The sequence below is a fragment of the Gymnogyps californianus genome, chromosome 9, assembly GCF_018139145.2.
Source record: "Gymnogyps californianus isolate 813 chromosome 9, ASM1813914v2, whole genome shotgun sequence".
NCBI classification, from domain to species: Eukaryota; Metazoa; Chordata; class Aves; order Accipitriformes; family Cathartidae; genus Gymnogyps; species Gymnogyps californianus.
The window spans coordinates 23836720-23864538 of record NC_059479.1 but is presented as its reverse complement, the minus strand read 5'-3'; the positions used below and the strand labels follow the sequence as shown (position 1 = coordinate 23864538).

The 27819-nt window shown below is 40.8% G+C and overlaps 1 protein-coding gene across 4 annotated transcripts; it reads right to left on the bottom strand.

The window, feature by feature from the left end:
• Positions 1 to 451: 451 nt before the first annotated feature.
• LOC127019823 (SLAIN motif-containing protein-like) lies at positions 452 to 27509 on the bottom strand. 4 transcript variants are annotated; one of them, XM_050902057.1, is made up of 10 exons: positions 27467 to 27509; positions 24201 to 24693; positions 23966 to 24104; positions 13866 to 14002; positions 11094 to 11243; positions 6888 to 7028; positions 4600 to 4917; positions 4255 to 4392; positions 3773 to 4091; positions 452 to 1924 (listed from the first exon to the last, which is right to left on the bottom strand). In XM_050902057.1, exons 2-10 carry the CDS (start codon positions 24670 to 24672, stop codon positions 1858 to 1860), a joined length of 1881 nt encoding a protein of 626 aa, XP_050758014.1. In that variant the 5' UTR covers positions 24673 to 24693; positions 27467 to 27509; the 3' UTR covers positions 452 to 1857. The 4 variants fall into 4 exon arrangements, with proteins under 4 accessions (XP_050758014.1, XP_050758011.1, XP_050758013.1 ...); XM_050902054.1 differs by having other exon boundaries at positions 23966 to 24693; XM_050902056.1 differs by lacking the exon at positions 27467 to 27509 and adding an exon at positions 25557 to 25684 and having other exon boundaries at positions 23966 to 24693.
• Positions 27510 to 27819: the final 310 nt, after the last annotated feature.

Genomic DNA, 27819 nt, shown 5'->3' with positions numbered 1-27819 from the left:
CACGTGTGGAAGGGAGGTGTTTCTGTTCAGAGAATGAGCAGTTGCTCCAGCTCAGACTCATCTGCCTCTGCTCTCAACTGTTAACAGCGCTTGTAACAAAACCTTCTGTTGTGCCCTGTCAGTGAGGTGGAACTGGCTCTGAGATGTACAACGCTGCCCTGAAGTAGAAGAGGGTTATTTCAACTGCAGGAAAACAGTGGTATGCAGCTCTAGCTTAAGTAGTTCATAGTAAAACACTGATATTCATTAGAATGAGCAAATGGAACGCAAGAAAGAAACCCTTGCTACTTTTCAGTTATTAGCTTACAGCTGCATCTCTCGAGGTGACAAACCCAACCCTCAAATATACAGCGATTTGATAGCAACTCTCTCTTCCTCTTTATTTTTCTTTCTAAAGCAAACTTGACGCTAAAAGTAATCTCTGCTGTAAAGCATCCTGCAGAGCTTCCTATTTGCAAGTGGTGTTTCCTGTATTTTGTCCTGCTTCGGCCACTTGTGGATGTTGTTCTCCTAGGAAAGACACGAACCAAGTGCTGTGAATTAACTCTTCCTTTGCCAACACCTGCCCCATGAAATCCAAGGAGATGAAAGGTAAATATCAATACTTGTGTCATATGAGACTTCCTCTGGAGAGCTGTTTGCCTATGCAGAGCTTTAAGAGCTGCAGTACAGAAGTCTGTACTTCTGCATGGCTGGGCCTGTCATGAAAAGCCTCACTCCTCACACAAAAACCACTCCAAAGTCAGGTTCACTGTTTGAATAAAGCAGATCTATTTCAGCACCATAACATTTTATTAAACTACACTATCAAAATCACATTGATGGCAGGGAGAACATTGCTATCAGTGCATATTCTTCTGTACTAAGACTGTATTCATAGCATCCAGCACTTGCTGAGGAAAAGGACACTGAAACAGAATCCTTCATAGCCAAAGAGACAGTAGAAAACTCTTCTACAAAAATCAGGGCAGTTCGGGGCTAGCTGAAAGAGGTCAAAGGGAAACACTTCAAGTCAAATCAGTCAGGGGGGGTATTTTTAAAAAGTTTGCTTTTAACCGGTGTTTGTTAACTTCCTCATCGGAGAGATGAAGATGCTGACAAACAGCTGGTTTTAGAGAGCATCCCCTGTCCCTGCAGCTGCCTGTTCACAAACCCACACAAATATTGTGTACTGCTCCTTCACTTGTGAACCGCGATGCACACACTTGAATACGACAGCTTGAAGTGTACTACAGTTATAAAAACCTGCTTCATCTTCTAGAACAAACAATAAAAAGTAGCAGAAATACATTCTATACAGAAGTAAAAAAAAAACCAAACAAACCCAAACAGTTGCATTTCAGACAAGTATTAGGGTACATCAGGTTCAGTTTTAAAAGTCTTACTTCTAACATCCATACAGCTATTTCTAGTCTCCCCAAGCCGCTGCTATGCCACACGCCATAGCAACAGCTCAAAGCTGCTTTCCGGCACAAACAGGACAACCAGCAGCCTTTTTAAGCAAGCGTCCTCAGGAGCAGGTCACAGGAGAAGTTTTTTTTGTGACAAACCTTCCGAAGGGCTGCAAGTAGAGGTTTGTATGAAATAAGGCTATTTGCAGTCTTCACGTGAAGACTCGTGTTTCAGTAACGTTCTGAACAGTGGAAACGCAGTAAAGCAGTTGTCTGTTCCGCCACTGAGAGGTCAGGCTCTTGGCAGAATAGCAGAAGGTGAGGACAGTTTACGTTCGGGAGGAGAGGAGCTATACACATCAGCCTGCAGCCTGATGGGTCTCGTTTTCAAATAATGTTCTTACGCCCAGCCAGCTGGGGGTCGGCTTCGCAGCGGTGTTTGGCAGTGCCTCAGCATCTCGGGCTGTCAGTAACAGCCGTCCTTCCAGGAATCGTCCTCGGGGGCCTGAGTGGTCTGCGCTGACTGAAGAAATCTGGTTTGGGAGACAAAAAAAAAAGCCCAAAGGTCACTAACAAACAGCTACAAGAAGGCAAGTCCCCGGGAATCCATTGATGTACGCAGGAATGCTTGTTTGAGGTTTTAGTGTACGCTGGGCTTCTGCAGCATCTGTCTTTTGACAATGTCACCATCTGCCTGCCGGAGGTAAACTGCTGCAGTCGCACACACACAGCCTGCCCACCCCTTGCAGCAGGAGGCCAGCAGAACAGAGACAGATTTCAGGCAGTTCAGAGAAATTAAGCGACTATTACTGGGTACTTAGTGACACCTTTATCCTGCTAAGTTCTTAACACCGTTGTGGGCTTTTCCCATGACTGAGTCCAAGAGGAATATTTTTCCCTGCAAATGTGACTAAACCCATGAAAAATAATCACATTGTATGTACAGTACTACTACAAATTAAGAGTTTAAAAATTCCCTTTTGAGTATTTTTTTTTTTTTAAGAAAGTAGATACAGTTCAATTTATTGACGGCTACAGCGGGACATTAAAAATCAACACGTACTTACTGCTTATTACTCTGATACTGAATAAACTTAACTTCCCTCAATCATAAAAGTTTACGCTACAATTGTACCGCAAATAGCCGTAAAAAATAGCTTTTGGCAATTTGGTGGCGGATTTGCCACACACAACAGCACAGCAGATGCCTTAGGACAATGGGATAAGAAAGCGCTTTGCTGAAATGGCATAAAGCAGTCCGTGCATGTCGTTGTTTTACAAGCATCTTAGAGGCCTTATTCTTTAAAAAGATTGAGTATGTTCTAACTAAACAGCTGTTGCTTTAGATTATCTACAAACTTCAGATATTTACGAACTTCACTGTCTAAATATTTAGGAAGCTAATCATAAAAGCTAAAAACTAGAAATAAGTGTCAAAAAAAAAAAAAAGAGTCCAAAAACCCATTGCATCTTTCTGGATTAAGATATGGCCCCTAAATCAGTTCAGACTTGTGCAACAAGAACAAAAATTGTAAGTCTTTGGAAACCATTACACATGCTCTGCTTTCACCCTCTTGTATGAAGTTACTATAACGATACAGAATTATTCTTAAGACAAGCCCTGTTAATTTGTCCTACTTTTCAAACCCTTCTAAAAACTCATTAGGCCTCGGACAATGCCCACCTAGAATCCTAACTGAAGACTAAGGAAGAAAAAAAAAAAAACCACCCCACAACCCACCAAACTGAATTTACCAGTAGCAAAGTTACAGAGGCACCAAAGTAGGTCACCTGGGAAGACTATTATATTAACAGGAAAGAGAGTTTATTAGTCCTTTGGAAGAGTTTTTCCCCCTTCCCAAAAACAGATGTATGCACCAAATAAATATGTGCCATAATGTTCATTTCTTATAGGAATAAGTTTGAGCCTATGCCTCTTCGTTTTCCTGGATAATGAGCTTTGTTTAAAAAAAAGCACTTTTTTAAACAGATGGAATACTGAAATATTGAATGGTCTGGTCACAGACTACATGATAAAAATGGGTATCTCGCCCAGAAGCTGGTGAGCCCCAGCCTGTCAGCTCACACATACATTCACAGAATTTAATTTTAGCGGTATTTAAAGGCACTGCAACCCTTTGCTTCTTGACTGGGGGCAAAGTACTTAACGTCCATGAATCTTCCAGCTAAGTACTACCCCTTCTTTAAGGGCTCCCCAACCACAACCCTACATCTGAAGTTAATCAGCAGCTCTGACCCAACTCTATACCCATGTCACACTTTAAAACCAGAGCTGAACACAACTTTATAAAAAAAGCGTTTCTAATCTGTGAAATATAGGCAGACATCCAAGTCTGCGAGGCTTGAAGTCTCACACTTACCTCTTGGATGGTGGTGTTGGCTTGCTCTTGGGCACCGAGATTCCTCCAACAGATGTGCGTGCTTTCAGGGGTGAATTTTTTGCCACAGTGACCATATTACTGCTTCTGGTAGTGCAACTGCTACTGGAAGAGCCTGTACTAAGCGAAGATGCCGGTGGTTTTCGAACGCCGCTAACAGGACTTGCGTAACTGCAGGCTTTTACTGGCTGCCTGGGTGTTAACAGAGAGTTTGTGCATGACCCTGCTTTCATGGGTTGTCGCACTGTTAAGGGAGACTGCCCAGCACTGGAGGAATACCTGAGCTTACTGGGAGCCAGACCTAGAAATGGAATAACGAAAGGAAGAAAAATCCAGTTGGCAACAGTATTTTAAGAACACTTCAGGATACCGGGCCTTTTAAGGGCCTCGGGTTTAGTCAGGCCGGTTAAACAGACAAAAGGAAAATCAGCTACAGTGGTGTGTCCAGAAGACGTTGCACTGACCTGCTGACCGTTGCTGAGTTCTTGGAATTCGACTGCTTGGCACCTGCAGATCCGACTCCAAGCTCCGACTGCTCCTTACGGACTCCAAAGCTCGAAGGCTCGTCCTGGCCAGGTTGGGCATGCTGTGGCGCATCTCCTCTGAAATCGAGAGCAAATTCTCTATTTGCTGCTTCTGGTAGCAATGGAGACGTATAATGGTTTAGACTATCTCTTGAAAAACATACGCACTTAAAAGCAGACAAGTGTGTAACTAATTCTTAGCTTCCATTAAATAACAGCGCTTTTGAAATGTGTATGTCAAAATTATTTTCATTGACCCGTATCAAAAGCACACAACTAGCTTACCTTCGCTGTTTGCATACTTGAGCCGGTCTTGCATCGGACTTTGCACCGATCTCCTTGGGGGACGGATACGGGAAGTAGATGACCTGCCGTAATCTGCACTGGAAGAAGGGGACTGACATCGGGGTGAACTGAGCGGAGACGGGGAGTATCTGTGAGCGCTACGGTACGACAGGGAACAATCATAGTCATCCTCATCCTCAAGGCTGTACGTGTCGAACTCCTGGTCACTGTAGGTACCTCTTCGCAGGGAGTGAAGGGAGGCACTGGAACTGCGACGTGATACAGAAGCAGAGCTGGAGGCACAATCCTGACGGAGGCCTGGAGATAGAGGGCAACACGGCTCAAAGTCATCGTACTTTAAAATAGAAATTCCTTACCCAGTCGCAACAGAAATTCAGAAGCAATGCTTTTATCAGTGATTCATTTCACCTTGGAAGGAGAGTCAAGTTAATAACTCCCTTTACGGAAGGCACTCACAGCTTATGGAATCTCTAACTGGAACAGTGTCACCCATATCAGTACTGTTTAATTAGAGCAAAGAGTTAATATTCAAATTGACCTGAATTACTCCTTACGTCACATACACAAGGAGCTGTGATTGTGGACTACATATATTGCCATGCTAGCTCTGTTAGGTTAACTAGGTATAGGAATCTAATTTAGAGTATGAATTTTTTAGTTCAATTAATTACGCACCCACCAGCATTTCAACAGGTTGAAACAAAGATTTAAGCTTCCAAGTGAAAAAACGCCTGCTGTTTATTGACATCTACAGTGCATCTGTCTGGTTTATTTACAGGTCCTCCCCCAACTTATGCCTTTATTTAAGTCTTCTTGCCTAACAAAATACAAGTAACTTCTTACCAAGAACTAATCTAGCAAACTGGTTGGAGGGACTTTTGAGAAAGGTGTCAGTTAAAGTGCTGAAAAAGCCTCTTCTCAGTGCAGTCCCTTCATTGCAGGGATTAAAAAAAAAAAAAGCAAGCGTTCCCCACTCTTCTCCCTTCACAATGCAAATATGAAAAGCTTCCATCATTCTGAGGATGAAGCACTTCTCATATTTCACTGGAAACTTTGTAATGTGATGGGATTTCCTTGACTTTTTTGTGAAGTGATCACCAAGCATAACAAAATATTCAAGTTTAGAAAGAAAAAGGCTGTTATTTGCTTTATTCACTTCAATACAACTGCACTCAGGTGTAATAAAGCGATAACAAGATCTTACGTCTTTTGCTCTTTTTGGTCTCATACTCCAAGTCCTAGATCATAGTGTTTTTTAAATTTATAAAGGCATAGTACTAAAAGTAAGTAAATGTTCTCCATAAGAAAAACAGAGAACTTAATTCTCTATTTCCTGTAAATGAAATTAATGATTAATTTGCACAGAAAAACACATCCAGCCACTTTGTTCCACCTTGATCTTCAATTAGGACCTCATCCAAATCACACTGAAGTCAACAGAAAGTTTACCAATGATTTAATGGGAACTGGATCAGGGCCCTGAAATCCCCACACATTGGGACACAAACATGTTTTATGCTTAAGTAAGTTAAATTTGCAGAGCTGTCTCTGAGCACTTTACCCAGAGCAAAACTTAAATTGTAGTTTCAGCTCTTTCAGTTTTAGTACTCTTGAATTCTTGGTTTTACTCAACACAGCAGTGAAATACTACTCGCATCTTCTGTGCAATAAACCACTTGTAAAATTCAGTCCTCCAGACAGCTTCTAGTACGATTTCAGGCTGCAGTTAGGCAGCCTGCTCAGAAAAACAAAAATTTACATGCAAAAAATTCTGCTGGGTTATTTTTTTCAGCTGGATCAGTTCCCCAAACCAATACATGGTGCAGTCACGCAGCTGCTTGTGTTTGCTCCAGCGAGGGGACAGCAACCAGACAGGCACCTGTGAGCTGCTGCTGTTTAAACTGCCACTATTCTGAAACAGTTACTCATGAAACTTCACCCGTACTTCAGAGACAATCTGGGATGGAATATTTTTGAGTATTAAAGGGTGCTTACACATTTAACAAAGTGAGGGTTTGGATAATGCTTTCAAGACTATCCTCTGCTTCACGAGGTGTAATCTTGAGATGTTATACAACTGCTAAGTTTCAGTGGTGGTTTGGGTCTGTAGATTTTTAAAGGAAGCCCCTGCAAATCACAAACATTTCAAACGATCTATTAAATTCTTTTTTTGTTGGGGAAAAGGGGGAAGAGAAGAACAGTTGGAATCCATCTACATTTCTCTACAATTCCAAAACTGTAACACAAAGGAGATCGCTGTCACGTACTTTCTTCCTGAAGGCGTGCCATAACCTGGACATCAGTCAAGTCCTGCAGTTTATATCCCATAGAGATGGAGTCATCAGATGTGCTCAGCTCACTGTCCACAGACGACTGAGAGCTCAGTGCAGAATGCATGCTCAAATAACCTTTAGGAGGGAAGAGGAGGAAGGAACATAAAAAGCATTCAGACATCCACATACAAAACAAGAATGAGCAGCAGAGTATTTATTCCAGTAATAAAATCAGTGCAGTTGTGAAGTTGAGGTATGGTTGCTAGAAATAATTAAGAAGTTAGAAATTACTTGAGAACACAACGCTCAGTATTTTAACCTGCAGTTTTCAGGAGGCAGAGTGTCTTTGTGCAGGGAAAAAAACGTGGACTTCTGTCCAGAAGGTGGCAAAGGGATGCTTGGTAATTTTAAGCTTAGAAACATACTTTACAAGATCAGTATTATTTCTGCCTATTTTGAGAAAGGGGCCACCATCGATCTAGATATTAAGCAGCAAAGTTATACAAAGTGCTTGCTAGGGCATTGGTGAGCAGTCATAGGAATAAAAGGATCCAAATGGCTTTCAGAGTCCAGTACCTCAAAAACCAGCCATGCAATCTGCTTATGCAAAGTAGAGCTTACACCTGATTGCCTCCTCCCCATTCCTGAGGTTTATCCATTTTTTTTCCTCTCATCATAAACCAAACTCTCTCTTACAGGGAAGGATATAGCTTGTTCATACAGCAGGTCATAAAAAACAAACTGGAAGGATCTTTTCCACCAGGGAAGTTTTTGCATAAGTCAGGCATTAGGAAGAGGACCAAATAATTTCCCTTTTGAAGAATAATAAGAAAAATATCATCATAATCATCATCAAGTGCAAACTTTTATCTGGTAGTACTTTTTCTTAAGTCAAGCAAGTCAGTATTTTCCATGGCATAAGAGTACTACTACTTGCTACTGAAATAGGGAGATGCGAACAAGCCATGTAACTTTGGGGTTACAGTGGTACTTGTCCTTCAAATGTGGGAGGCTTGTAAGTAGCCCTGTACACAGAAATGTGGTATCACAACTGCCTTCGGTCTTCCTCAGACGCTACTCTTCCTGGCATCCGGGATGACTGTTACTGCAGGAAGGCTAAGCATCACCTAGCAGTTAGCTTATCTCCGTATCTGCAGATGGCAGGCAGATGCAGACAATGATAGGAGAATCTTGCTACCATTCCATCAACGTTAATTTTGGCTCAGGGTAGTGCCTTTGAGAGAGAGTAAGCAATGCTGAGCGTACCCCCATCTTCTTTTCCCATTTTATAACTACCATACTGCTTTGTATTAAAAAAAAAACCAAACCACAAACCAACAAACCCAGAAAAACATTGCTAGAAAAATTTTTGGAAACAGATGGATTAGTGAATGTAAAATCTCTACATGGCAAACGTGCTTATCTGTGCTACATGTTACAAAATACCATAATATGCTCCCAGCATAACTAACCCTCAAACACAGACACATAAGACCACATAACTTAGAGCTATTTTAGGAGAGAGTACATCATTACCTTAAAGTAATTCCAAGACAAGGTTCTAATTAGTACTATATAGGTTTAGACCCACCAAAAAACCAAAAATTAAAAAACACTATCTGACAGAAGATCAGATAAAGCTAGTAGATATGCAAGAGCCTAAGAGCACTTAACATCATTTTCAGCTAGAGTAGGCTTAAGAAATACAAATCCTGCTCAAGCAGGGATTCGAGATCATCACTTAAATAAAAAGCAAGTAGGCTGTAGCACACCAGCCGACAAATCAAGAATATAAGTCAGCCTCCCAAAGCATCTATATGATGTCATTCACCACTGACTTTTACTTTAGCTCACGCAGTTTTGCCTGCTGTGTTCTAAGAAGTCTCGAAGGCAGTGCACCTACTAAATAATTCTCAACAACGACGCTAGAAATAAACATTTTGTCTGTTCTCGGCAAAACATCTAAAAACCATTGCTGAGCAACCCTTTCAAACAATGGTTAATTCCAGCCAGGCAGGAAAAAGCAGCAGGTTCCCAACATTCTTTCTTCAATCAGTTTTGAAGACTAGTAACTGGTGACACGGAAAACACACGTTTGAAGTCCAGGCGTAAAACAAATTTCTTACATGGACATCGAGCAAACTGCTTCGTACCAGTGAGCCTCAAATTCCTCATGGGAAAAGGCATAAAGTTTTTCCAGTTTCAAGACGCTTACATCGTACAGTGACAGAAGCGTGACTGTAGTGTATGGGGTGCATCTGTGCCTGTGTGTGCGTTACACAAATACACACTTAAGTCAAGACACTCCAGTATTAAGACTGCACTGCTGTGTAACATAATCCTGTTTCTTTCCTTCTGGTGTCAGGAAAAGACATCGTAAGCAGCTGAAATAAAGCCAACGTGAGAGTAGGGACTGCACCTGTAGGATGTAGTATAATGAGTAAGCATAGGTTTCCTGCTGTAACTAACACCTTTAATACTAAAAGCTGTATTTTTAATACAGCTGTATCTTGAATACAGCTTTTTAAAAAGCAAAGTTCCCAATTCAGTTGTGTGTGTTTAGTTTGGTTGTTGCATTTCAAATTGCAGGTCTATTTAAAAACAGTCAAGGAGGGGAAGAAAAACATTCACATTCTTTCATCAGTAAAAACTGTTGTGGCTCAACATTGCAAGATGAACTGATTATGGTTTTCATTACAGAAACTTCAAAATATACCACATCTGGATTTTGTAAAAGGGTTTTTTTTTTTTGTCTAGTTTTAAGGGAAGTTACTGTTAAACATTTTTCATTGGAACAGTAGGGAAGCTCCGTTTTTCTTAGAAATAAAATTAGATTCGAGTCAATCAAGTTGACAGTGAATTTTAAACTCATATTAGCACTTACACAAGTCACAAGGGAAGAGCCACCAAACAGATGAAGTGAACTCTCATGTATAATCCTACACGGACAAAGCCTGTTCTACACTTGGCTTTTTATTTGGTACCCTTGACAACTTCAGCAGATTTGCAGAGTGAATGAAGAAGTCTAAAAGTTGCATGGACACTTCGGTTTTACACATCAGTAACCATTTCTGTGTGAAAAGGTGGTTAGACATCTAGATTGCCAACCAACCTCATATTAAAACCAAGAAATTGATTTAGAGATTTTTCCCTGCAGAATTCAGCTTGCAAAAATGATCAGTCCTACATGCATCCTTTTGTTTGCAAAATAGAGATAAGTGTTAATTTCTATTTACAGCAGAAAACCAGCAGACCTCAAAAGCATACCTGCAGCTATGAAAACATCCATATGCAACCCTTTTTTCTCTTAAAAAAAAAGGTTCATTTAACATCAAGTTTCAAGCCAGAGACTGTTAAATTTGCTTTATGTTTTTAAACCTGCAAATTAGGATATAGCAATTTCCACAAAAAACAAATCAAGGAAGACTCCTTTGATAATAAAGCCAAGAGGCAAAGCATTTGTACCAGAAAACTGAGCCTGAACTGCATCAAGGATAAAAGAAGCTCCTGAAAGAGCCTACATGGACTCCTTAGGCAGCAGCTTAAATGCAAAGGCAGACGTGAGGCCAGGCCATTTAGGAGAAGCTTCATTATCATACCTACAAATATAGGCTTCTAAGAAGAATTTTGTATAAATTGCCTCTAAGGTAGGAAATCTTACTCCAAACACAGTTAAGTCTGAGGGAAAGCTTTTGTTATTTTGTGTTTAGCTGCCCACTCGGCCAATTTAAAGGCTTATCCTGGAGAACTATGCCTTTCATCTTAAAGCACAAGGCTGCTTTCTGTTGCCTACATTAATCAGTATTTTCAAAAGAAACTTCACAAACTCTCAAGCCAGAAAACTGAATCCAAGTAACTTTATAAAGTCAATGCCTACATACGATAACATTATTCAAGAGCAGTACTTTCTTTGCCCAACAGCTGTTTTCTATTTTAAGTCACTTAAAATTAGTACAATTTATAAATATATAGAGAGAAAGTTATAAAAACAAAAACATGAAATAACTATGAGACATTCAGAATGCAAGGAGGTTTTCTCCCACGTAATAGATGAAACCCAGGTCAGTAAGTGAGCAAATTAAAAGAAGAAAACCCCACGGGTGGACTTGCATCTCTTGACAACTTCTCCCTGTGTCAATTAGTAATACTCCTTGCATTTTAAACACTACAGGTTTGCACTGCTCTACTGACATGCCATACCTGAGCTGCCACAGGTTAGTAGTGCTTTGTTAGTCGATTTGAGATGCCCGGGAGAGTTTAGTGCATTGCTACAGGAGCCTGTCTCTGTATTCAAATTATGTGCGCTTGGTGATGCCAATGGACTGCAATACAGGTTTTTCCATCTACTGGCTAGAAGGAAAAAATACAAAAAAGCCATAAAGGTTATCAAATTATTTTTAAAAACAAAGAGCATAAGATAAAGAAAGGCATCAGATCAAACAGGATTAAATATCGCAACAGAGGTAGTTCAAATAAGACATCTTGATGGCGTCAGGTACAAGATGTAGGAAGCAAAGCAGCGCCTGTTCCCTTGCTCACTCTCCCCTTTAACTTGTTTTGTCACTTCTGAAGAATTCCAAGAATAACTATGACAAACTTGGCTTTAAAGAAGCCATACATTTCTGAAAGTTTCAGTGCTGGTCTTCAAAGATGACTGTTTTCATAAATATCTGTCACTTCTACATCCCATCTTCATTTTAAAGAACTCCATTGAACTTTATGTTTACACGTGTTATTTTGAATTTTTAATGACGGAACCAAAACAGTATTAAACCACAAAAGCTATGCCTTTAGATTAAAAGGAGAGCAAATTAATATGAAAAACAACCATTCTGAAATATTTATTCGGCACACAGACTCGCATACGAGTTAGTGAAACAATTAAAAAGCAGCCAGGTAGCAAAACTTAGTGCATCCATGCTTACTGAAGTTGAAAATAAGCAGCTACAACGCTAAGGAAACGACTCAGTCTATGATCTGTATGTATTCAAGGGGCTGCTGAATTGCCCACCGAACCCTTACCACGGAGAGAATAGTAGCTAAGGAAATAATGAAGATTCACTATATAGTTTTCTATTTCCCCCACAAATAAAAGGTCAGACTATTTTAGTTAAAAAGGAACGACAGAGTACAAATAAAGCCTGATACATTTCAGCCAGAAAGCAAAGAGTTAATCAAACCAATCTTCATTCAAACTTTTAAGCGCAGATGGTTTATAAAAGTAAATGAAGTTTGTTCTCAAACTACATTGTTATCTCAAATCAGGAATTTCAAGGCTAAACTCAAAATAAGTCTGATTACAAGCAGTGCCAAAACACTATTAGTATGTAAACTTAAAAAAAAACCCCAACAACAAAACAAACAAAACCAGTGGCCTCTCAGACTTCAAATCACTGAGGTCAAGTTACTGGTCAAACTGAAATCAAAATTATTGCATTCACATAGAAGACAAAGCCAGCCAATTCAAAACCCAGGCAGAGAACAACTTTTGTACCAAACTGCGGGTTGTATTGTCAGCAGTTACAAACATCACTGAACTTCAAAACATTAATTCTCTCAGAAACTTCACTTTTTCAAACACTGCTAACCACAGCTTTTGTGTTTAGATGTTCATGAGTCAAACTAGACAGATGAGGTTGCAACACATCCTGCTCTGCAATGCTTTTCAATGATGAGTTGTTAGAAGAAAATAATAAAACTAGTCATCCCTCCAGCTGCAGGGCAAGTTACAGCTGCCTATATAGGAAAGCTACATGATATAGAAAGCTACACAATATAGAAGAGGATTACCTGTTCACTTCTAAACCCCTCAGTGTCTTGGCTATCAGCAATTCAGCCCAGGACTCGCCCATTTTACATACAAACCCGGAGTGCATTTGAAAAGACAAAGGTAGGATATCCATCAGATGGATTCCAGGTGATGTACTACAGATACATAGAAACAGAATAACCTTCTCAGTTTTGTAATGAAGTAAACTATACATGTATTCTAACAGCTCTTACATCAGTGAAAGGCTAATATGGGATTGATCCTTCTGTGCTCTGCAACAGGAAAAGAAAAACCACAAGCCTACGACCCCAGAATACTGGCTATGATGGTGGTATGCGGCCACTGACCAGAACGCTCCGTAGCATTTTCGTTTCAGGCAGATGAAGTAAGGGATTTTCCCTCAGTGGTTAAGCAACACAGCTGAAAGCCACCATGAAGTGCTTTTAGGGGATGATAAAACTGGAAGAAAAACTAGGTTTCCAAGTGACACCATTTCTTCAAGTCACAGATTTTCATGTTTCGTTATTGCAAGCTTTGAGCATCAGACAACTATTTTACCCAGGTAATAACAGTAATGGTAAGACACGTAAGAATAATCTCCATTAGAAACACTCAACAACACTAGAACTTTTTATATAGAAAAAAGCTGCAATAATAGTTTCATATGATTCTCTCCCCTACTCCCCAGAAGCACATTTTTTCCTCTACATATTTTTACATTAAAGATGTTTAAATATTAAAAAAACAACCCAAGAGCCTGAAAACAGTAAAATATATTTTTGTGTTTAGTCTCTGAACATAAAAAAACAGAAAGCAAGGTGGTCAATTTGGCAATTGATTTGAAATGCCTGTATTTGCATCTTAAAAAATACACAGAGGCAAAACATCACAGTTCAGTTTGTTTTGTCTATTACTTGTAATCAGCATAGTTTTCCTAACGCTTACAGAATGATCGCTTACCTTCATCAGTTGAGGCATTACCAATGTAAACCAAAAGCAGGGAGGTTTTTATACAATAACAAACACGGCTGTAACAAATACGCACCAAGAGCGCAACATCTGAAGTGCTATCTCTGCAGATATTCTCCACTATAGCAACTGCAAACGTCATGTCTCCTTTCCTTTACTGTTTCTCAAGAATGTAAAAGTACACAAGTGGAAATAAAAGACACTTGAAGAAGCAATGTTTATAGTTTACATACCTTGATCAAGTCTGTTTATAAGAGTTCGGCAGGCTGCTTCTGTCTCGGGACTGGGATTATCCAATACCTGTCGGCACCATTTTAAAGGTGAATCCGTTTTCTGATCTGTAGTAGATTTTCTCGGGGACACATAGAGCCTTTGCAATGATTGAAAGGAGACAGTAAAAAATGCTCATTAACTCAAAGCATACCACCACCAACGTAGCATTTACTAAAGTATACCTCACAGTAAGGAACAGAAAAGTTATCCAAATTAAAAACAGGGGAAAAAATTCAAGTTTAAATTGTATACTATGACTCAGAAACAAAATTTACTATCACAATAGTAAAATTCACTTAAAGATGGCTTCACAGAGAAAGTACACAGCCTCTGCAAGGCAAGGTTCAAGCCGGGGCTGTTGGAATACTACTAAAAGTTAAGTTCTTGGTATACTCACCATCACCTGCCACCCCCACCTCTCCCTCCAGTGTCGTGTGTGTGTGTCGTGTCCCCCCCCAAAAAAAAGCATCTCATGACAAAGACAGCAAGGGTGAGGAGGTGGTTCTAACTTGAGATTCAAGGTGATCTACTTTCAGAAGTCTAACTGTTGTATTTTTTGTTAAAAACCCCACGGCTCTGGATATTCCACCTGTATTGCACCGCAGGCAACAGTTGTCTCCTATCTTCTAACAGCAGCAATCTGAGACACCGAATGAATAGTAAAAAGTCTACTCAGATTTCAGGGATAAACCATTTAACTGGAAGATTTAGAAATTTTCAGACAGGAAGTATGACTGTATGCTAGCTTCCCTTTTTTTTTTATTGTAATGTTAGATAAGTTCTCCTAAAGCCTAAGTTTTTGAGACTTGTAATACACCTAGCATTGTTTTGCATATACATACAGGATTAGTCTTACATATAGACAGATTTAATCATCTTATAGTCTTGTAGCATCTTAACCATATTTCATAACTAGAAAATTTCTCTCAAGAAAGGCCAAAGGGTATAGGAGGCAGACTGAAAAGCAGCTGAAGTATTTTACTTACATATCCCACATTCACATTTTTAAAGTCAAAAAATCCCAACACAAAAAAAGCACCCTATATGTTAACATTTTTGCTACTTAGCAACACACTTAAAACTTTTGCATGGAAAAAAAAATCAGTATTGTGTACATATAACAGTTAAACAGTTTTTAATTCTTGCATATCACTTAGAGAAGAACACCCTCATGCAGAGGACATCGAGATCTCAATCAATCAATAGCATGAGAAGCAGGAATAGAAACAAGAAGTGCCATCATTAACAGAATCTGCCCAGAGACAAAAAATTTCCTGCATATAATAATACATACCTTTAACATTAGAGTTCCAGCTAAGTAATCTTAATATGCATGTGTTAAAATATTTACTATGCTATGAATGCATTGCTACAAAAAGATATTTAATATAGTATTCTGCTGAAGTCATTCAAAGGATTATAAAAAGGATTCACAGGTAGGAAAGTAAGCTCTGTGATGACGAACTTGAGGAGCCGCATGTGTGCAAATTCTGGAAGAGTCTGCGAGGTCGTTACCTCTGAACCCAGTAATAAAGCAGAGAGGAGATTTCTGAAAGCAGAAACTTTTTTTGATCTTGTTAACAAGGCCATAAGATTCTTCAACTTAAGTTTCGAACTACTGAATTTGTCCACAATGTAATTCCTTAGAATTAAGTGTACCAGAAGAAGAAAACTTCCAGGTCTTTGAAGCTGTGTAGATATTGAATACCTTTCTAGAAGGGATATGCTTTGAGACTAAATTTTGGGGGATGAATATACAGGAACCTGATTGAGAAGTTTAGCTGTCATTTGCAGACGTGAAGTCTAGCTCTCGGGTCCATCTTTCTCAACAGGCTCTGATGAGCTGTTCGCATGGCCTTCAGCAAGCACAGCTGCTACCTCTCTGCATCAAGAAAATTCACGTAAACAGGCTTCATGGTTCATCATCTCCTGTGAGAGCAAGAGAGTTCTGCCATGCACACAATCACACAACTGCTATTTTTTCCACCACCACCTTCCTCTCAAGCACCAGTCTGGTATTCCTTCACCTAGTGAACTGCTCAAAGGTGGCAAAGAACCCTCTTGGTCACCAGCAAACTAGCTACAGCCACACTCGATGATATACACTACTCCCAACAGCTGTCCTCACACTGATGTATACATAATATTTCCCCTTCATCAGTGCAAAATCCAGTATTTGAGCATAAAATGATCATGAGGATGGTTTTAAGATTTCAAGGAATGTCTGCATGCGCTTCAATTGCCTCCTACTCTCTCTTCTAGCAGTAACTTTTGACACTCCTGCAGCAAGATACATCAAGTCTTTCTGCTCCAGTTACTCATTCTCACACAGACACCTCACATTCAATGCATACAATACTCCTTTCCCCAACAAAACTAATATAAATCATCAGATATTTTAGTAATTACCCCATTAATCTCTGATAACTCCTCATGTTTAAAAGATAAAGAAACATACTATGGGACTCTAAGCTGTCAGGTGTCCTATCCAAAAAAGCAATGTTTGGCCAAGACAAAACATACAAACAACTGGGATATTTAAAATATTGTATTGACATCAAAATGTCTGTCTAACCTATTACCCTGTCTCCGATCCTGTATCCAGGTAAGGGTAAGTACGGAAACAATCAATCCAAAAGCTGTACTGATGCAGAAAGCCGTCCCACGCTCCCACAATTTTGCAATTTGGGGCTATCAGATTGAGCATCTCTGTATGCAACGTCTCTCAAAAGAATATTTTTCAGTGAATCCATCTCATCCCTTTTTTGAATTCATATCTGCTTTTAGCACCCACAGCACCCTACTCCAACAAGTCCCACACTGCACCGACGCGCAGGGTGAAGAACCACCTCCATTCACTTGCTGTGAAGCTGTTACCTGCTCTTTACTCTTGATATTGTCTGGTTCTCAGGGAATGGGATACAGGTGGAAGGTAATTATTCTCTATTGCCTCTTGACATGCCACTCATGACTTTACAGATCTTAATAATATTCCTGCCCCCGGCCAGACCCACCTTTTTTAGGGAGTAGAGATTCAGTCTCTTCAGTCATGTCTCATACAGCAGCTTTTTTCATACCAAGCATTACACAAAACCACATGCAAATAAAAAAAATCCCAAAGCTAATTTGCTATTGACAAAATAAATGCTGAGAAACACGAACACAAATATTCCTGAATGTGCAATGTTACCTTTTACAAAAGACCTCACAAGCCTGTCTTGCTGCGTTTCTGCACGGGTAGATGAGCATTACAACCACTCAGATCCAATAAAACAGAGAAAGCAAAGTGCTCTCTCTCTGGATTCATTTTACAGTTCAGACCAAAAAAGCAGCAATAAAACCATCAAACAAAAAAGAGGCCAATAGGCTCCGTAGGGCAGGTCACGCTGTTCTTCACATATTTTAGGTTAAGGGAGAAAATTCCGCTCTACTTCAGGGAGTAGTTGTTCTACCCAGCTCCTTCCATGCTTCTGATCATGTTTCTACCCAGGGCTGTATCAGCTGAAAATGGTAACACTTGTTTGATTGCTAGAACCGTTTCCACATGGAGCAGAGCTACCTGCTTCCCAGGGTGTCCGAGTCCTCTGTAGTCTGCCAGAGGACTCTCATTTTTCAGCTGACAAGTCTGTTGGCAAGAGATAGTCTCACTTATAATTTCACTAAACTCAATTAAGTAAGTACAACTCAATTTTTCAGAGCGCTGACAGGCAACTTACAAAAAAGAGGAATTCTGGTTTGATTTCACAGTGTCAGGTTTACTATTTTCCTTTTTAAGGAGCTTTGGGGAAGGGTTCGACATACTTAGCAAGCTAACTTCTCAAAACATGCTGGCATAGCTTATTCTTCTGAAGCACTGCACACCACCAGCTGATAAACTAAAAACACCAGCCCCACAAATCGAAGTAAATATTTTTCTGGACACAATATTAAGAACCAAAAGTCAGTTTTTACTAGAGGCTCCCCCCACCCAGCGTCATCCTCCGTTAGCCACCGTGGCACAACTGCTGCAGCAACAGAGGCCAGGTTAACACAGTACCACATTTCTAGCTGAACTAAAACAGGCTTTCTTGTGAAAGAGGTTTTTGTGATAAGCTAAACTCACTCTGCTCTGTTTAAAAATATGCAGAATTTTATTTCTGGTAGTTTTATCCTCTAAGGCTGTTTGATTTGTCAGGTTAACTTAATCCAATAAGCATTGGAAAAAACGTACTCAGGCATGCCACTAAGTAGGCATGCGACTGCCAGTTTATGAGTCAGCCAAAGTCTTTCGGGTTTAACAAATACCTGATCTCTGAATAAGCTTTACCTTGCATTTTGTGCCTCCAACTCAGCAGTTTGGGTGTGAAGCATGTTCGGTTTAAACGGCAAAAGGTTATGCTTTGAATATTTTCTTTTGTCAAGTCGCAAATGACAATTCAGAAGTTATTTAGATAGTTACAAGGCCTAATACAAAATTCAGAAAGTAAACAGTTGGGCATATATTCTCAATTTGATGTATTGGGGGTTTGCTGCATAACTTGTTAAATATGAATGAGATTTTCTTCAGCTTCTGTGAGGAACCCTTAGATAAAGCATCTTTAGTTTCTGCTTACTAGCATATGTGTTTCACTTTCCCATATAAAGTATTTTATGAAATGCACCTCTGGTAAGAACCAAGTAGTTTTAGTTGTGCAGCAAGCACGACATGAGATTTTTCTTCTATTAAGAACGCAGGCACTCAAAAATAAATTTGTGGGATTCTTTGCGCTTTATTCTGACATATCCCAATGTACTAAAAGCAGACCATCTTCTAGAGATACCATTTTTCTTTTGGGGTCAATGTCACAGGAGGATTTATGGGAGTTAATGGCCACTATTGTTTGATTTTGAAAATACTGCTTTAAATAAACCCCCCCAAGAATCCAGAAAATACTATGACAACTTTCTCACCTTGCACACTGCACTGGAAAAAAAGCATCTTCACAATTCAGTAACACATCAGATCAACTACAAGAGTGCAAGCCAGTATTGCCTGAGAATTTAAGATCCTAATCACGCAGAATATTTGCACTAGTAAACCTATAGATCATAAGAAGAGAATTCAGGCTGCAGAAAGCTCTATAACTAGTACATTAGTAAATTAAAGTGAAAGTAAAATGAACCTCAGTTTTGAACAATTTAGGTTGATAAGATACGCCTCCATAAAGTGCTAAATTCTTCTATAAAGCGTGTATTTCAAACAGATAATGCATTCATTTTCCTTTCCTTTATATATCAGACTTCAGAGAGTTCATCTTCAGATTTATTACTGTGCTTATGCTGTTCTAATCTCAAATCTAAACACTACTGTTGAACAGAAATACCAACACCAACAATACGGTGTTATGGAAAGAAACAGTGAAACAATACTGTCCAGGTCTTGAAACGATAGAAACATAAAAGGAAAAAATGAGAAAAAGCCTGTGCAAAACACTCCACACAAAAACATTGTATTATTAGCCTAAGTAGAGGTTTGAGCCTTTATTCCCAAGAAACAGAAATCGGAAAGAGAGAAAAAAAATTGTATTGCAGAACCCAGAAGAGGCACCACTTTTTCGTGTCTATCTAGCGACTAATCCTGCTGAACAAAATACCAAAAATCTAGTCACTAAGTCACCGAAGCTCTAAACATCGCATTAGCTTAATCTCATGACACAGCCAATAGTCTGTAAGATGATCAAAAGGCACCTTGTGGGACAACTTAAGAGTCGTATTATACGTACGCTGCACAAGGATGCCGAGCAGCATCTGTAGCAATCTTGCAGCAACATAAAAAGGCTCCCTTTCCCCCTCCACTCTGGCAGTGCAACTGAGCACACAGATTACTGTGCCCACACCTCATTTTACAGAAAGAGCCATGAGCCGATACCTCAAGCATTTCAATAAGAACTCAGTCATTTTAAGCCTCCGCCATCAAAAGCAATTTAACCTGAAAGGTCATATTTTGCACACAAGTGTCAGACAAGCAGGTAGATTTTTTTCCTTTCAGATTACTCTACTCCAGCACTGGCAATTACTGGCAATGAAGACTGCTGATGGTAATGCTATCTTAAAGCTGCACAGAAGGGTTTTGAAGGAGCTCGTCTACCCAGAGATTGTGCACAGAGAGACAGATATTACACAGACACAACAGATAACACACTATTCAAACAATCTGGAAATGTTTTTGATAAGTCATCTGTACATTATTTAATGCATGAGAGCTAACTGATCCATTGTTAAAAATACCTCTAGAAGGTTTTCATAAGATGACCAGTCTGAGAAACTAAGACCTTGCAAATTACTGTTTCTAAGTCACGTAGAGTTTTGTTGGCAAGGAAAGATCACAGGCAAACTACTACATGGCCTGCGGAAATGAACGAATTGATTTATGTAGAGAGTAGGGAGTTAAAGTTATCCCCCAAATTAGAGGCACAAGATGCCATACTTTTTGTGATTCTATATTGGTGTAATACCTGAACTTTGTCCACATCCTCGTTTGGTGGAACTTCTCCAGAAAATTTTTTCCTATCTCTGATGGTACAACAAGCTAACAACGATGATATCCTGCAGTACGTTGAATTAAATGCCTTTAGACATTAACATAGAAGGCCACTGGACATGGGGCTAAGGCTGAAAACATACACTCCCAGGAAACTCCTAAACAGTAATTTATTTGAGCAAACCGTGCTCCTTCTTCCTACAAAGACTATTTCAAGGGCACCCTACTTGCTGTGTTGAACTCTTGGATTCAAGCAGGAGATGACACAACACTAAGGTGAAGGCAGCACGACCTGTTTTCAGTTGAAAGGCAAGGCTTTTGGGAATGAAAACTCTGCAAGGCGTGGATGTGGCAGCAACATAGGGATTCACCTGAGTGACATGGATTCCTTCTCCTCCTCACCCCACAAAAAAACAGGACCACATTAGGCTAAGTAGACCTGTATATTCATGTACGTACCCATCTTATTTTACATATTCTTCTAAAAGGAACTCAGCAATTTAAAAGAAACGTAAAGAAAAGGTTCTGTTACATGGATTTGCTTGATTGTTGTGGTGTGTTTTGGTTTGTTTGTTTTTTTTTTTTAAAAAAAGGGAAGAACATACATAAAAGCTTATCTGAAGCCCTGTGTTACGCCACTGGCAGCTTTGCCACTGGGATCAAGATCTTAAGCAACAGCAGTAGCAACACTGGGGAGACGTGTCCAAGGGCCTCTTCCCTTCCATCATGGAGAAAACCTAAAGTTGTTCAAGGTGAGGCACGGACAGAGAGTTTGGTACTCACTCCATCAAAGGAGATGGAGGCAAAAATAGTCTAATCCAGTAAAAAGGAGAAAGAGTATTGAAAAACTAAGGCTTTTCACTTCTGCCATTTCTTTCTCTCTCTCTTTCATCCAACGACACATTAATTTTAAACACACTTTCTAGTTCAGAAGGGGTTGGAATTCGAATCATTTCATAATTCCAAGTCAAAATTCTCCCTCCCAAGTCTTAGAGGGGAAAAAACCTGACAATTGGCAAAACACCAAACAAGTAGCATGGGAATGCATAACAAAATGCTGAACACAAATCACTGCACGAAGAACAATAAACCAAACACACAGAATACCACAACTTAATTCTTCTATAGGGGGAGTACCTAAGAATGACAAACACTAAGGAAGACAAACAAGGTAACACTATTGCAAGCATATCTTGTTTGTTCCTTTCTGTACCAGTAACAGCCTTTCTACAAACAGCTCAGGAGCTGACCTGCGCTAAAGCGTAGCATAAGGGAGCAAACTGGTAACCAGTAATGGGCAAACAGCACTGAAGTCTAAGTTAAGCATCATGCTGAACTCAACAGCACAGAAAGCAGACTTTCACTTGACTGGGTCTCAAGGATATTTACAATTTTGAATAGCTATTTGAGAAAGTGACCTAAGAAAGCAAGTCAAGGGACAGACACCAAAGTAGTACAGAGTTACAGCTACTGCAGGTGATGCAGTACCTCATGTTTCACAGGAGTTCAGTCACTGCAATGTTGTTTTTTAAAAACAAAACTTTAGACCATACAAATCTTGCTGAAGCCAAGGGAAGCGGCACAGAAACGTTGGCAAGTTTGATCCAAATAAAACCAATAATTTCAAAACAGCGCAGAAACTGAGACTCTATCTGCACCTGCAGAGAAAAGCAACAAATCCTCTGACCCACTCCTTCGTGCTTCCGCCTTGGCCCTCCTAGGGCAGTGGTTTTTGCTGTTACCACTTCAGCTCAAGCGGCAGAAATTCACATGGCAGACTTAACTAGAGGTTTCAAACCTACTCAGAAGTCATGGGGCTTAAGCACAATACCACAATAGAAATTACCCTAAAGTTTGGACCTGTTCTTAAAACTAGAATGATGTGAAGATAGAAGAACTAAAGCCTCTCTTTTTGAAAGCTTCCCGCTCCCCACACACTGTTTTAAACACTGTCATACTTAAAAAAAAAAAAAAAATACAAAATGAGTTCTTAGTATTCTTTAAGGCATAAAGCATCATCCCCTCTACTAGATGATATTAAAGAAAAGGTCAGTAAACCAAAAGGACTGGGCTGTTAAAATTTATCAATTCAGCAGTGACAGGAAAAAACAAAGCCACCCTGAATTTCTCAGAAATTACCAAAAATCTTAAGTATCAAAGTACACGATATGCTCCAATATTAGCTACAGTTTTTTCCTAATACATAATATTAAAAAAAGGACTGCAAATATAACAACGTAGCAAGCTATTCGCTTTGACTAATAGACTGCTCTACACATTTATATATTACTTCCATCCAGGCAGTACAAAATTCCCCCCAATCAGCAAAGCCACCTTATTAAAGTTAATCCTAAATCCATCTAGCATTAAGGTTTTTTTTGTTGTTCTGTTGTTTTTTTAAAGAAGCCCCCTCTCCCCCCCAACCACTGTTTTCTGGTTATTGCTCCTAGGAATGCATAAATATCTGCACAGACAGTATGTGAGACGTGCTTACGAAGAGAATTTAGGATATTTGGCAATAAGCACAGCCATGCACTATTGACTGTACAATACATTATTCGTTACCCACTTTCAGTTTAGCTGAAGAGCTCTAGAACAAGAAGCCATCCTAAAAACAGCTTCTTGTTTTACCAGGTTTGTTTCACAAGAGGAAAACAAAACAGACAGAAGCAATGCAACATGACCAAAGGTAATTTATGATAATAGAACTTGCACAAGAGCTCCGTAATACCACTGTTATTTAAGCTCCTTGGGGCGCCTCTTTTTGATATGTTAGACTATATCAACCGAATTTGACAGGAAAACAGCGTGTCGTGATTTGCAGATCCCTGAGGCTATCCCACAAAGTCTTAAAATTAAGAACTCTAGGTAAAATCTCAAGTCACAGCTATTGCATGAGCTGGAATTAGCCTCGAACTTTAACTAGCTTTGGAAGGGCAAGGGAAATTAATCTGCTGATTTATAAAACAAGTTCTAAACAAGGCTGCTGGTGGAGTGGAGAGTCCTACAAAGTAAGGTCAGTTAAGGATTACATCACTGATCTGTTTCAGTTCATGTCTCTAAACAAAAGAAACAGGTTAACTGCAAAGAAACAGTATTCAGGAAAGAGAAGTGATTTGTCTTCTTAGAGACTAGCAAAAGCTACAAATTCCAGATGGTCTAAGGTCTCAGTATGCGTTTTACAAAATTCTTATTTAAATACAGTATTTGACAGTTATGTACAAAGTTTAAAAACTCCATTATTCATTCATCTGCGTGCATTATACATAAATAAACTAACAGGGAAAGGAAGGTTTTCTGTGCTTGCTACAGCAACGTCAGGAAGAAAGGGGGAAAGACAAGCCTTATAGTTAAACTGATTTTTAAAAAAAATAATGCTCTGGCACAATGGTCTTAAAAATAAGAAGAGTCGGTAACGAGAACTGCATTCTTCCTCCTGAAAATCAACGCACTGTATAGAAATCACTTTATACCCTTAAAAATTACTGCACACCTAAACACAGAAACTCCCAACCACAGCACTGTAAGTTCCATATACTACTAAAGTTTTGAAATACATACCAGCTATCATCTTCTTCATTGCAATTTTCAAGTTCTAACACTTTCACTTCATCCAGATCTGTGTTATTCGAAAGACTTTCTAGATCTCCACATTTTTCATTGGGATTTTGTCCATTTATTTTAACTGAGGAATCAATACCTGCAATGACCAAGTTTCCCATAAGCTCGGTGCTACTACTTGTATCCATACGTGAACAACATCTAACGTTATCATCGGTCTTCATTTCCGCCTTACACATGTTGGAAGACAATTCCTCAGTGGCAGTGTTGCAGCTATATTGCATTTGGGCATCTATGTCTTTTTTCAAGCAGTTGTTCTCTCCTTCCTCTTTCCTTATTTTGCTTAATTGGTTGTGCAGATCTGCCATGATTTGCAATTCTTGCTTCTCAGTTATCGCATTGATGCTATTATTAATTTCCATCCCGTTAAGACCAGAGTCATGCTTATCCACACCAGCATGGATCTCACTCTGCCTGTTTGTCCCAAGCATGCTCCTGCTACTCTTCGTTCTCGGGTGCTGATTCTCCATCTCCAGTCTCCTCACTAGCTCCCGCAGCTTTCGCACCTCCTCTAGCCCTGGGCCAACCTCCTCGGACGCCGGCTCTGTGTCAGGGCCCATGGCAGAGTTCTCCGTTGAGTCTCGTCCTAAGTCAGGCTCCAGAGCATGATCCTGCTGTATGACCGGGGCGCTTCCAGGCACTACCATTATCCGAAACGCACAGTTTCACTGCAAGACATGAAAAACGTATAAAAGCTCCAAAGATGCACAATATTTTAAGCAAACTGGAATTAAACACCAAAAATTCTGACTTTTATAAGCATAAACTAATTACATTGGGGTACAAGGTGACTGAATTTAATCAAAATCTATTGAAAAAGAACAACTGAAATTAGTATGAAACATTTCAACAAACACAAATTACTTGTTTTAAACAGCGAGGATGTGTAACTATTATGCTACAAATTAGACTGTATAAAAGGAAGCTGATTTAATCATGCACAATAGTTTAGTTTCCATCTGTTTACAAATAAAATACATGAGAAAAGCACTGATTGAGCAAAGTCAGGAAACATAATTAGCAGGGTGCTGACGTCAGACAATGACAGCATTAAGAAAATGGTAAAAACATCCTTTGTTCATTACCAGATTTATCCTGGAAAAGCAGAAAAAAAACTTGAAAACATTTCTCTATCAACTTATACCAAAGACTAACAACAATGACTAACGACAGGAACTGCAGTTACTGTGGTACATGAAAATAAGCATAACTAATGTCTTTACTGGCATATTTTCCTGTTACAACTGCAAAGAGAGAGGCACACTCTCTGATGCAAACACAGCGAAACCCAGAAAAAAATAGATAAATATATCACACCATAGATTACCTATTCCAATAAGTTTCATAAAATGAAGCCACCTCTCTGCTTTTCCTGTCTTAAGTGCTACTATTCATCCTGTGGTTGTGCTGACCAAGGAAGAGCGTGCAGAGCACCGTCACTCAGGCAGCTTTAAACTGCACAGGTATTCAGGCTTCCCAAAAGCCATAAAATAAGGCTGGTGCGTTTAACGTACAGTTTTACAACACTTACAGAACAATAAGCAAACACCGATTTTTCCGTATGCTAGTGATTTACATGAGTTTTCAGTTTCAACGCGTGCATTCATTTCTGAATTGACTCTTCATTGAAAAGGACCTCATACGACATTAATGTTCCACAGAGCAAGTAAAATGGATCCCCCTAAAAAAAAATTACAAATCCTTTATATTTTGCAGAAGGAGGGCAAATAGACAGACTGACAGACAGAAGAGGGAGTTAGATGACACAGCCAATTCAAAGTTTGAAAGATACGATGCAGGCTTTACAACTGCATTTGAACCCTGATATTTTGTGGCTGTAAATGTTCTTCCCCCTTCCCTTTGCTGCCTGAAAATTTCTCCTGTTTTTAAGGCCTAACTGCCAGCAGGTAGAGGAAACCACGAATATTAAATGTCACACAAAGTACACAAAGCAAGCAAGGTTAAAAATACAGGCACCCCCCCATACACACCTTAGCATCTCCCTATTACTTAGTTACTAAAAAATATAGTTTTGTTTTTTTCACTTGACAGTTTTGTTGGTTTTTTTTTTAATTTTGGTCCTCCACATGCAAGATGAAAATTTTAGGCTTACGTTTGAATTAATAATGAACACAAACAGCACTTACGATGAGCTATAAGTGAACAGAGCTGACTGCCATGCTTTTTAAAGGTAGCTTTCAAAATCATGCCTGTAAGAAGTGTTGCTGAAGTCGTTTTGACTTGGGGAAAAGAAATTTAACTTGTAGTTACCAAGCAATCCGATTTCTACTCATATGCCCACTTCGAAAAATCTCCTTGCATGCATTCTCACTCCTACAAAATCATCCGGTCTCTCAATGAGTAACGGAACTAGTATGGTTTCCAAAGACATTTCAAAGCTATTGCTCAGTAACTCGCTGAGGATGCGCCAGCGGGGAGTTTAAGAGTTCTACTGTCAAAGCAAAACACAACGACCCAGGGGGGAAAAGCAATGAGATTTGTCACCCAAAAAATCAGTTCCCCTTCAAGGCTGAGGGACAGCCAAAACTGCGTTTTCATTCACAAGGAGGGCAACAAACAGATTAAAACCCTTTAGCCTTTTCCCACGACCGGCAAGTCTAAAAACCACCCAAATAAAGCAGCAAGCATACAGGAGGAAAAAAAAAATATGAATCTGCAAAACTTAATTTCATTGTGTAATGGACTAGGGGGAATAAAAAAAAAAAGAAAAAAAAGAAAAAGAAAAAAGAACGAAGCCCCATTTCAAGCCATTACAGTGGCGGAGACAATAATTTGGACTTTTTCAAAAAGACATCCGGGTGTTTAACAGCAGGTTAACGGGCTCTCCTCACCACAGCGGACGAGATGCAGTCGGGGGCGGGGGGCCGAACAAACGCCTCCCGTGTGCCCCCCACGCCCCGCCGGGGCTCCCACGGCCCTTCCACCCGCCCGGCCACGAACTCCCCCCGCCGCGGGCATGCTGCAAACCGAGGCGGCCCTTGCGCCGTTCCCGGCCCCCGCTCCGGGGAGGAGGTTCCCCACCCCGAGCACCCGCCGGCCAGCCGGCCGGGAATCCCGAAGCGTGGACAGCTCCCGGTGCGCGGGCACGGACGGGGCCGGCCGCGCTGAGGGAGGAACCGGAGGGAGGAGGAGGGTGAGGGCGGGGAGAGGGTCGCAGCCGGCACCGAGTGCTGTGTGGAAACCGGGGCCGCCAGGAGGAGGCTGCGGCCCGGGTGGGAGCCCCACGCGTGGAGGGGCGTAGGGGTGTCCTGAGTGAGGAGCGGGCACGGGGCGGGGGCCCAGCGTGTGAGGAACCGGAGGGGCGAGGGCAAGACCCTCACGGGGCGCAGCGGGGGGTTCGGGCGCGGCCGGTCCACGCCGAGCCGAACCGAGCCGAGGTCTCCAGGCACCTTCGCCCCCTCCCTTCCCCTCACACGGTACCTGCCGCGGCCCCCGATAGATGGTGGGTGGGCGTCCGCTCCGCCGCGGCCGCCGCCGCCGCCGCCGCCTTTCTCCGGCGACGCCTGGAGCCTCGCTCGCAAACGGCGGGAGGGAGTCGTCGTCGTCGCCGCCGCGCGCGCATTCGGGCCCCGCCCCCTCCCCGCCGCCCGCCCTCCCAACGCCGCCGCGCGCGCGCCCGTGTGTGTGTGTGGTGAGGGGCGTCTGCGCGTGCGCGGCGGGGACCTGAGGCGGCGGCGGCGGCGGCGGGTCCCGGGGAAGCGAGCGCGGCCCCGGCCCTGTCACGGCCGAGCCCTCCGCCGCTCCGGCACCGCGAAGGGGATATGAAGCCATCC

Coding starts and splice junctions, on each gene's coding strand:
- LOC127019823 (XM_050902054.1), bottom strand. CDS start 24,672: ATGGTAGTGCCTGGAAGCGCCCCGGTCATACAGCAGGATCATGCTCTG. Junction 11,244..13,865: donor TATAAACAGACTTGATCAAG/GTATGTAAACTA, acceptor TTTTCCTTCTAG/CCAGTAGATGGAAAAACCTG. Junction 7,029..11,093: donor ACTAACCTGTGGCAGCTCAG/GTATGGCATGTC, acceptor TCCCTCCTAAAG/GTTATTTGAGCATGCATTCT.